The 12,500-nt window shown below is 42.9% G+C and overlaps 1 protein-coding gene across 10 annotated transcripts in view; it reads left to right on the top strand.

Moving 5' to 3' along the window:
• Positions 1-12,500, top strand: part of LOC143290555 (CLIP-associating protein 1-A-like) — a 193,693-nt gene that overhangs the window by 2,521 nt on the left and 178,672 nt on the right. For all 10 annotated transcript variants that reach the window (XM_076600110.1, XM_076600108.1, XM_076600103.1 and 7 more), the window contains exon 2: positions 2,499-3,612. In XM_076600110.1, the coding sequence (XP_076456225.1) occupies positions 3,436-3,612 (177 nt within the window). In that variant the 5' untranslated portion in view covers positions 2,499-3,435. The remainder of the gene's footprint in view (positions 1-2,498; positions 3,613-12,500) is intronic.

Raw genomic sequence — 12,500 nt, 5'->3', positions numbered from 1 at the left:
GATAACATCTGGAATAAGCTCTGGGGCTGAGGTTGTAACATGTTACCGAGTTTGAAACATTGTTTCTGTTTAGCCTACAGTAATAATCCTGCATTTTAAATAAGTTTCTGTTTGGTATTTGATAAAAAAAGAATGTCTGCTATTACCTTTGAATTCCAGGTTTGAGAGGCATCATTTGAATGTAGATTTTTTTTGATTGACAGAAATGACAACAACATAAAGGTCCACAAACAGCAGTGGACTTGAGTGCACTGCAGTCACTTCAAAAATGAAACAGTGTGTTAAGAGAGAGAGAGAGAGAGGGGTGGAGAAAGGGGGGGTGGGGAATGTACATGTGCACACATTCAATTTGTGAACAGATCCATTATACACTAACTAGCATATGTGATTGTGTGCGTGCACACACACAGGTACACACACACACACACACACAATGTGCTTGTATATAAATGGAGGAAAGAAAATCAAGATAATCCAGTTATGTTGACATTAGGCAGAAAGCAATGATGAATATTAGTATTTCATTCATCATATAAAATACAGCTGTTTCTGCGTGCCATATAAATTATGGTTTTGATTCTGTAGTCAGTTTTCACTGTGTAATAGTGTTTTTTTTTCTTTGTGCACAAAATTGCTTACTGACAGTAGTTGTTTTTTTTTTATGATTCTACATGCACTGATGAATCAGGAGACTATAGCAAGATGAACAGAAACACTGTCACACCTGCCACTGACTTATCAGCTAAACTGTGCTTGTGCGCATGTTCATAAGAAGATTATTTGACTAAATTAATCTGTGATCACAGTGCCATCTGCCTTTAGGATGCTGTTTTCTGCATGAACAGGATTGTTGTTTAAAATTTTTTTTATCATTATTTCTTTTTATAGTATGATGCAAGAAGAGCAGCTGTTAAAACATGTGTGTCAACAGCATGTGTGTCAACAGCTGTGTCCCATGTTTGAATGGTATTTTAAAGAAAGAAGGTTGGGGGATGGGGGTGGGGTGGGGGTGGGGGGGGGATGAACCATGTTTCAACTTCTGTGAAAATGCAGTACATCAGATTTGAATCAGTCCCTGAAAGCAGCCTCTGTAAAATGCAGTCATTAATATTAAGTGCCTGACTGTGATGTTGTTCCAGAATGATCAGGAAGCAAACTGACCTAATGAGATCGAGTCCTACAGTATGTAATGCATGCCTCCCTGCAACCATGCTGCCTGTCAGACCCAGTTTCAGTGCAGGGTTCAAGCCCTAATAATTTCCTTCCACTGTTACTGTATCAGCTCAGTTCTTTGACCGCCTTCATCATCATTTACAACAGCTGAAACTTTACTGGGCTGTGTGCTCTTGTTTGTTACTATGGTTGTGAATTACAGGAAAGATACAACCATAACAGTTTATACTGCTGCCTTCAGTCAAACACATTTCCCAGTTTGTTTTTCTGCTTCTGACATCTCCATGTTGGATTTTTTTGGGGGGTTTTGTTTTGTTTTTTTGTATTTGGATGGTGACAGTGATAGAAAAGGCATCACAGTGACAGACACATCCATTGATGGAAAGGAAGAGGTGTATGCATTCCTGCAGCAAATAATGTACAAATCATGAAATCCACCATGTTCTGGTTGAATGTAATTTATAAATAAATGTTGTATTGTCCACAAACACAAAACATAATGAAATATTACTTGCACACACATACACATGCTTGCATAAATGCAAACATTAGCACATACATGCATAGATACATGACATACATGCAAATTATACAGATTCCTAGATACCAAATGCACTTATTCATCTTATAGATCTCACACCACTCCCACATGTATGCACACACACACACACACACACACACACACACACACACACACACACACACACACACACACACTATTTTGCAAAGAGAAGTCAAAAAGATGAAAGATCAATTCAGAATATACTATATTTTCAACGTAATAATGGTGATGATGATGATAGTAAGAAAAAAGAAAAAAGAATACTTATATAGCACACCATCCAGAAATCTGGTGCTAGGTGTTTTACAAAACACTTTTGTTTACATAGCACATTACATCAGTGTTAAATACACACACCAAAATGTGACTAACAAACTAAACACACACACACACACACACACACACACACACACACACACACACACACACACACACACACACACACACACACACACACACAATTTATCAGAAATAGAATGCTCTCTCTCTCTCTGCTTCTCTCTTTTATTCTTTTTTTTAATTTTTTTTTTTTACAGCACAAATTAAAAAAAACCATCAATAAAACAAGAGCATCAACTGGAAAAAAAGAAAGAAAAGAACCCCAGGCATGATGGAAAGCTTTTAAAAGACATTTTCTTGGCTTTGATGCTATCTTTTCTTCTCTAAAGGATAGTGGTAATGGAGTGGACAAGCCTAACTACCCGCCATGATAAAAAAATTTTTTTGATGCATTACCGGAAATGACGTGTTTGTGTGTTTTCAGATGAGGAAGATAAAGGGGCAAGTGTTTCTGAGTGGACATGATGTGCTGGATTCAAGCACAGCGTTTCTGACTGCACAGGAGGGAGCGCACATGACAGTTAAATGCTGTGAACTATTTTTAAATCCATTTCCATGAGTTGAGTTTGATTCCCATCCCATTCAACATGTGGGAGAATAGGGCGTCGTATCTTGAGGTGACTTCACCAAACTTTCTTCAGACACTTCAGTGAAATAACAGTACCCGGATTTCAGTACGTATGTTTTTAACTTGCACTGATTTTAAAACTGTTGGATATATAACACACAGTATGCTGTGTTAACAACAACAACAACAAACACCCCCTAAAAACCCCAAACTCAACCCAGCTGTTGTTAAGAAAAAGACACAAATATTTCCATATAATTAAAAATCATCACCTGATTCAGCAGATGTAAATCTTTGAATGATCTTTCAGTGAATATTTCAGGGCTGCACTGTTGTACATAACTAAACGAATGTGATCTAACAGCTTACAAAGAAAACGGTGTTTAGAAACGGTGGTGTCTTAAAGTACCGATACGCGAATGTGCTCTGTTCACTCAGAAAACTGGTCTTCGAAGAAAGCGTCTTCCCTTTAAAAAAATAAAATAAAAAAAAATAAAAAAAAAGAAAGAAAGAAAGAAAGAAAGAAAATATAGTGCAGATATACTTAGCATAGAGGCTTTTTTTCTCTCTTGTGACGATGCACCAAAGGCAGTTAAGTATCTCTAAACGAGCATTAAACCAAGAAGCGGTGATCTAGTGTGAGTACAGCGGGAGCAGCAGTTTGTGGTGTGAATCCAAATCAGTGGTGAGGAGGGAGGAGGGAAGAGTAAGCTGAGGGAGGACAAACAAGTTGTGAGCAAGAAGACGACGAAGAAGAACAAACGAGAAGAAGAAGACAGCCAGGGCACCAGCCATGGAGACGCTGGACGACTTTCTGGAGGGGGTGCTGACCCAGGACGTGAAGCGGCGCTTCCTGGTGCACTGCCAGCTGGTGGCCTACCTGGGTGATCCCCTCTCCTCCCTGGACTCCCTGGAGCTGGACCGCTTTGTGGAGGGCCTGGCTGGCTGGGTCAGCTGCAGCAACTACAAGGTGGGTGGTGTGGGTTGTGTGTGTGGGGGGTGTTGTGTGTGTGTCGTGTGTGTGTGTGGTGCAGGCGGTGCTGTGTGTGTTGTGCTTGTCACTTTGTGGTGTGTCTGTGTATCGTGTGTGTGTGTGTGTGTGTGTGTGTGTGTGTGTTCTTGTTGTTGGGTTAGGTAGCTGTGAGGTGGTGTGCTGCGGAGTGTGAGGTATGGATGGATGATGTGTATTGAGGTGTGTGGTGTGGATGTGTTGTATGGATGATGTGTTGTGAGGTGTGTGGTATGGATGATGTGTTGTGATGTGTGTGGTATGGATGATGTGCTGTGAGGTGTGTGGTATGGATGATGTGTTGTGATGTGTGTGGTATGGATGATGTGTTGTGATGTGTGTGGTATGGATGATGTGTTGTGATGTGTGTGGTATGGATGATGTGTTGTGATGTGTGTGGTATGGATGATGTGCTGTGATGTGTTGTGGTATGGATGATGTGCTGTGATGTGTGTGGTATGGATGATGTGCTGTGTTGTGTGGTGGTATGGATGATGTGTTGTGATGTGTGTGGTATGGATGATGTGCTGTGTTGTGTGTGGTATGGATGTGTTGTGATGTGTGTGGTATGGATGATGTGCTGTGTTGTGTGTGGTATGGATGATGTGTTGTGATGTGTGTGGTATGGATGATGTGTTGTGATGGTGTGTGGTATGGATGATGTGTTGTGTGTGGTATGGGATGAGTGTGTTGTGATGTGTGTGGTATGGATGTGTTGTGATGTGTGTGGTATGGATGATGTGCTGTGTTGTGTGTGGTATGGATGATGTGTTGTGATGTGTGTGGTATGGATGATGTGTTGTGATGTGTGTGGTATGGATGATGTGTTGTGTGTGGTATGGATGATGTGTTGTGATGTGTGTTGTATGGATGATGTGTTGTGATGTGTGTGGTATGGATGATGTGTTGTGATGTGTGTGGTATGGATGATGTGTTGTGAGGTGTGTGGTATGGATGATGTGTTGTGAGGTGTTATGGATGATGTGTTGTGAGGTGTGTGGTATGGATGATGTGTTGTGAGGTGTGTGGTATGGATGATGTGTTGTGATGTGTGTGGTATGGATGATGTGCTGTGAGGTGTGTGGTATGGATGATGTGCTGTGATGTGTGTGGTATGGATGATGTGTGATGTGTGTGGTATGGATGATGTGCTGTGATGTGTGTGGTATGGATGATGTGCTGTGATGTGTGTGGTATGGATGATGTGCTGTGATGTGTGTGGTATGGATGATGTGTTGTGATGTGTGTTGTATGGATGATGTGCTGTGATGTGTGTGGTATGGATGATGTGTTGTGATGTGTGTGGTATGGATGATGTGCTGTGAGGTGTGTGGTATGGATGATGTGTTGTGATGTGTGTGGTGATGTGTGGTATGATGATGTGTTGTGTGTGGTATGGATGATGTGCTGTGATGTGTGTGGTATGGATGATGTGTTGTGATGTGTGTGGTATGGATGATGTGTTGTGAGGTGTGTGGTATGGATGATGTGTTGTGATGTGTGTAGTATGGATGATGATTGTGTTGTGAGGTGTGTGGTATGGATGATGTGTTGTGTGTGGTATGGATGATGTGTTGTGAGGTGTGTGGTATGGATGATGTGTTGTGAGGTGTGTGGTATGGATGATGTGTTGTGAGGTGTGTGGTATGGATGATGTGTTGTGTGTGGTATGGATGATGTGTTGTGAGGTGTGTGGTATGGATGATGTGTTGTGATGTGTGTGGTATGGATGATGATTGTGTTGTGAGGTGTATGGTATAGATGATGTGTGGTATGGATGACGTATTTTTAAGTGTTTGGTATGGATGATTTGTGATATGGATGATGTACTGTGATGTGTGTGGTGTGGATGATTAGCTGTGAGTTTTGTGGAATAGATGATGTTTGGTATAGATGATGTGGCGTGGTTGATATATGGTATGTGATACAGGTAATGTGCTGTGAGACGTGTGGTGTGGATGATGTGCTATGGGATGTGTGGTAAGGATTGTATCTTCAACATATCCACTCGTTTTTTATGACTTTTGTTTGTGAAACTTGGAGATCATACAACATGCATCTTGTACGCATCTGTTATTTTCCTGAACATTATCATCATCTTTGGCATTGTCATTGTTTTAACCATCAGTTCGACATGTCTTCATCATCCTCAGTATCATTGTTGGTTTCATCCTCAGATCACAGTCATCATTATTGTCGCCATCATCACCACCACCATTATCACCATTCATTATTACCTGTGGCACCACCACACCATCATCACGGGCCTGATTTGTTGTGGTGTTTCCTGTTGTTCTTTAACACGGATGGGCCAGGTCTGTGTCAGTCACTGTTGCAGTCACATTCTTCCTGCGGATCTACTGTCGCATGTTGGTGACACCCTTTGTTTTCACATCACACACGCACGCATGCGCACACACACACACACACACACACACACACACATGTTTATATTTATATCAAGTGTGCTGTTGTAGCAGAGAATACTATGATTAGTTGGTTCCCTTGTTCTTGTATCCGAACACAAAGATTGCAACCACACTTTTCTCTATCCCCCCCCCCCCCCGCACCCCTCCCCGACACCCCACCCCACCGCCTTCACCTCCCCAGTAAACCCCCAATGCCCATCAATCTCCATCCTTTAATTCTTTAATTCACTCATGCTCGCACACACATGCTACACAGACTCATACACAGTACACATGCATTCATGTACATGCACACAGTACACATCTTTACACACATTCATAACTACACACATTGTCAAACACAAACTGTACTTGTGTATCCATGCATACTGACGCACACTCATGATCATATGCAAGCATGCGTTCACATTTTTTGACACACTCATATATTCATGTGGAACAAGACCTTCCAGCTTTGTTCTACTGGAGATCATTATTTTAATGGACTGGCCCAGTATTGACATGCAGTGTTATCTGTGTGCTAGCCGGACTCTGAAAGGAGCAAGAATTCCAGTGTAGTCTTGAATATTCTGGAATCGTCAAAATTGTCAGAATGCATGATCAGTGGTTTTGGAAGTGGAACCGTCCTCCACAGAGTTCCAGGTATTGATTCTGGTTTATCCTCAAGGGAGTTCCTGTCATGTTTGCTTGCTTGCTGCAAAGCCTACACCTTCCTTCTGCAATAAAGCAAAACCCAGTGATCACAGTTTTGTTCACGGTCTGTGCAGTTACTGAGTTAGACTGGAAACAGTTTTGGACTCCTACTGCTTACATTGATGAGAGAGAGAGAGAGAGAGAGAGAGAGAGAGAGAGAGAGAGAGAGATCATGCATTTATGGATCACCCCAGGGTTTGTCAAGCTGTTGGCTGGATAGAGACCTCTCCATTCAGAATCCTTGTTCATCGACCAGTGTGTAGGGGACACTCATTGTCAGTGACTTCATGGCTCTGTGCCAGTACCCGCTTTCAGGTTAACCTATTCTTTTTTGTTTTTTTGTTGTTGATGTAGATGTGGATTCTATTCTTATGTGTTTATTTTACATCTTGAGTTGTGTCCCACTTCCTGTTGATCAACAACAACAACCCCAACCAAAAAGGAGACATCAACAACCCCAACCACAACAACAAAATCAAAATACAGTCATGTGCATACCGCATACCAGTAGGCAGTACACCTGCAGATGCAAGACTGACATATATGTCGTGATATATAATATATATATATGTGTGTGTGTGTGTGTGTGTGTGTGTGTGTGTGTGTGTGTGTGTGTGTGAACATGCAAATGCTTTTGTGTACACTCACACATACATGTACACACACACTCACTATCACAGATACACACACACACACACACACACACACACACACACATATACACGCACAAACACGCACATGCACACACACACACGCACAAACACATACGCACACACTCGCACGCACACACTCGCACGCATGCACAAACATGTGCACACAGACAGACAGACAGACAGACAGACACACACACACACACACACACACACACACACACACGGGCATGGAGACTGGGAAAGGGATTGGATGTGAATGTCCGATAATTTGAAGAAAAAAAAATCATTCTCGTCTGTTTGCATTGCTTCTGTGTTTGAGCATCCCCCCCCCTCACCCCCCCGCCCCCCACCCCCCGCCCCGCTCTCTCTGTGTGTCTTATTCTCACTTTTTTTCTTTTCAGTCTTTGGTGTACTGTTTATCATGGAGAATGAAATAATTATCTTAGACTTTGAATTTAGATTTGGGATAATAGGAACCAATGCTTTAGATTTTATTGGGTGGCAAAATACCGACACACAAAAACATGCATATGCGCAGGATACGTTCTTGCACACTCCATCACACACACACACACACGCACACACAGGTACAAATATGTCCATGTGCACACACATATTGTGTGTGTGTGTGCACACATGAAATTGCACACTTTCCTCATTATTGTTAACAAGGAAAAATGGTGCGTTGCTGTGTTCCCTGTTGCACACACGAAGAATTAAGTGCAAACAAATCACCTCTGTTACCTGCTCCCCGTTGCCCTCTCCCCTCTGAGGAATTGTGAAATTATATGTGTGATGTGTGTGTGTGTGTGTGTGTGTGTGTGTGTGTGTGTGTGTGTGTGTGTGTGTGTGTGAATGTACAAAGGGTCAGCTTTACTGTGCACAATCTTTGAATTCTTTGACACACATGAAAACCTCATGTGTCATGATTTTTACATGCTTTTGTCATTTGTATGTTCACTCGTCTGTCTGTATATCACACAAATGCACACACACATACACACACACTCACTCACTCTTTCACTCACACACACAAGTGCGCACCTACACACACACACACACACACACACACACACACTCTTCACTCACTTACACACACACACACACACACACACACACACACACACACACACACACACACACACACACACACGCATACTCTTCACTCACTTACACACGCACACACACACACACACACACACACACACACACACACACACACAGCATTCACAATTCCTCTTCTTGTTAAATCCTCATCACAGCTTGTTTTTCATTGACAGTATGATCATCATAGAGACATTCCTTGAAAAAAGTGCACCTGCAGGTTAGAGTATCAGTATGTGGCAATGCTGGAGATGAGAGATTAGAAAAAGAAGCGAATGAAAAGAATTTAACCATTTACTGGCTCCATGAGTGGTGAGTGGTTTTGTTGATTTTGTCATGGTATGGTATGTGTGAATGGTGAGGGTGGTTTGTGATAGTGGTGATGTTGGTGGATGTTTTTGCTAGTGTACATTCATTTTTTTTTCTTTTCTTTCAGTTGATTGTGAAAGGTTTCATATTATATTGGGAGCTGTAGTATTTTACCATGTAGTGTGTGTGTGTGTGTGTGTGTGTGTGTGTGTGTGTGTGTGTTCATAATGTCTCTCAAGATGACAACATGTGATTATGAAGAACTTGACATCAGCAGTTGAATGATGACCATTTGTTAATCTCTAATCTACAGTGACAAGGCTCAGACTTGCACCTTAGAACATAATACAACTTCCTTTAACTCAAATCGGAGAATAACATTATGCTCAGTTCATGCGAGCGTGCACGCACCACCCCTCACCCCCCATGCCCCACCCCCACACAATCACATGTAAAAACATTCTCATCTGCCCATCTCACACACAAGCCAAACATGTTCAACATGGCCTTACCTCTTTCTGGCAAAGCTACCTTTGGTTCTCTTGATCACCATTTATTTCTTCTTCTTTAATTAAAAAAAAAATCTGCAATTTTGCAGAAATCTGCATTAGTTAAAGGCCACTTTTTGCGAAAAACAAACAAGTATATTATTATTATTATATGCCCTAGTTTTTATTGTTATTTGTTTGTCTTGTTTTCCCTCCACACTGACTTAACAGTTGCACTCAACGAACGAGGCAGACATGTTCACAACACTGCTGCTGAGAAGAAAGATAACTCGTCACTGTACGCACAAAACAGGTGTATCTCGTTGGCTTCCCTTGGTTTGCAACAGTGACGCTGTCTGCGCACTCGACGATTTTTTTTTTTTTTTTTTTTTTTTTTTAAGAAGAATAATTTATTACACAAGTGTAAAATAATAATACCTCAAAGGAAATTTTTTTTTAAAAAGCCACAAGAACAACAAAACATGGTTATGTTACAGATTTTAAACATTCAACACGATCGCCTTTCGGTTCCATTCCTGACCGGCAGACGATAGTGTAAGGATGAAATCAGTGCCGTGAAGAAACGGAGGCTTTCGCCTGGGAATAGGGCAGACATACCTGCTGCCCAGTGGTCAGTGCATGGCGACTCCCATTTCTCCGTTGGAGACCGTACCTTGTAGGGATTTTCTCCACGTGACGTTTCCATGGTCAGTACTCACATCACAGACTGACCAGCCAATGCCCCACTAACATGGCAGAGTGCGTGCATGCAGATCATTGACAGGAACACGCACGTTACTTTAAAAACTTCAAAAAACCAAAAACAAGAACAAAACAAAACAAAAAACCTAAAAAACAAAAAAACAACAAAAAACAAACAAAAACAAAAACAAAAAAAAACTTTAAAAAATAAAATAAAAATAAAATAAAATTAAAAAAAACAAAAACAAAAAAACAACAAAAAAAAACTTCCAACAGCCAAAAACAACCAAACCAAACCAAACAAAAAAACAAAAACAAAACAAACAAACAAAAAAAACCCCACAAAAAACAACAAACAAACAAACAAACAAAAAACCCTCAGCAGTGGCGGTGTTGTCAGCTTTCGGTGGGTTTGCAAAGTACTGGCTGCGTGAGATCCGACGTAAAACGTGCGAGTTTTGAAAACGACACGGCAATGACAAGCGTGACCAGAAAACGGTCACGCAGGCCACACTCGTACACTACCCCCCCCCCTCCCACACACACACACACACACACACACACACACACACATTGATAAGAGCCGTTGTCACGTCACATCCTCTTTCAACGACAGGTCGGGTGTACGAAAGTGTTCAGGAGGAAGTTTATGTGTGATTAAAGGTTTCGTGTTGCCTTGGGAGACAGGAGTTGCTTCCCAGGCATTTGCGACTGAGCTGCTGGACGTTTGGCTGTCTTAATGTGTGTCTGTTGTCTGAATATAGTGTTGTCTGTCCGCTGCATATTATTAGTAGTGGTAGTAGTTGTTGTTTTTTTTTTAATGTATGTATCTATTATTTATTCACCCCTTTTTTTTTCTCAAGGCGTGACTAAGCGCGTTGGGTTACGCTGCTGGTCAGGCATCTGCTTGGCAGATGTGGTGTAGCGTATATGGATTTGTCCGAAAGCAGTGACGCCTCCTTGAGCTACTGAAACTGAAACTGTCCGCTGCATGCCGGACGGATAGGCGGGGCGTGGGAAACGTTGAAGCTGGGTTTTTTTTTGGTTTTTTTTTTAAAGCTTTGCTGCGTTGATGTTGTTGATTATGATGATGATAATATTGACGACAACGGTGATGAGGAGGAAGAGATGGAGGAGGCCGGAAGTAGGAGAGAGAGAGAGAGAGAGAGAGAGAGGAGGGCGTGGGAGGTGGTGATGCCTTAGTTATGACTGGAGAACTCTCGTGCATCAAACGACCCCAACCCCCTGCCCCCGACATCTTCATCGAAGAAAGTGAAATCGCTGAAAATATGAAATCAGCATGTACATTTGTGTACTGTGCGGCCCTTGACTCCCCTGATCCTGCTCCACTGATCCAGTCCCTTAAGGCCTCCCTCGCTACCCTTACCCAAACAGCCCCAACGACCCTCCAGTGGGTGCCTGCACATGTAGGCCTCCCAGGCAACGAGCGTGCAGACCACCTCGCTAAGGAAGGAAGCCAGCTCACACAGCCAACTATTCCTGCCACATATGAGGAAACAAAAACTCTCCTCCGCAGCAGATTCCGAAGAGGCTGGGTCACCCTGAACGGAGGCTACCAGGTTCACCAAGATCCCATCAGGACACTGGAGAGAAGACACCAGACTACCATCTACCGCCTTCGCACAGGACACTGCGGCCTCCGAGCACACCTGAAGAGGATTGGAGTGGCAGCCACATCCCTATGTGATTGCGGCCAGGCTGACCAGACCCCATCCCATATTCTCCAAGACTGCCCCCTGTATGAGAAGATGCGGCAGCAGTCCTGGCCTGGGGGTGCTGACCTCAACACCAAGCTCTGGGGGACGGCAGCCGATCTTCACCGGACGTCCGAGTTTGTGGCATCCCTCGGACTTCGACCCTGACTGCGTAGCTGTCGAACGCAAAGAAGAAGTGTACTGTGCTACACTACACTACACTACACTACACTACACTACACTACACACACACACACACACACTCTAACACACACACACTTGTGACAGGATGGTGTGTGTGTGAGGGGGGGGAGGGGGGGGGGCAAGGTACGTGGTATTTACATTCATGACCGGGGTGCTCTGTCATGTCTGTCGCCGGAAGAAAAAACCTGGAGATAGTAGTTATAGTGTCGTCAGTTCTCTCCCCCTGTCTCCTCCATCCTCTCCCCTCTTTTCTCACCCCCTCCCTCCCTCTCTGTCTGTCCCAGTGTCTGTCTTTCTTTCTTTTTTTTCTTTTTCTTTTTCTCTCTCTCTCTCTCCCAACCTCTTTCTTCCTCTCTTACACATGGATGAATGCATGTGTATTTCACGCGCGCATATGTGTGTGTGTGTGTGTGTGTGTGTGTGTGTGTGAGAGAGAGAGAGAGAGAGAGAGAGAGTCTTGGTGAGGCACCGTGAGTGAAAGAATGAGAGAAAGGAAACAGAAAAAAAAGGAATGGGAAGGAAATGGGTTCAGAGAGAGAGAGAGAGAGAGAG

Source organism: Babylonia areolata, chromosome 15 (genome assembly GCF_041734735.1).
Source record: "Babylonia areolata isolate BAREFJ2019XMU chromosome 15, ASM4173473v1, whole genome shotgun sequence".
Taxonomy (NCBI): domain Eukaryota; kingdom Metazoa; phylum Mollusca; class Gastropoda; order Neogastropoda; family Buccinidae; genus Babylonia; species Babylonia areolata.
This window is presented reverse-complemented; position numbering and strand designations above follow the sequence as displayed.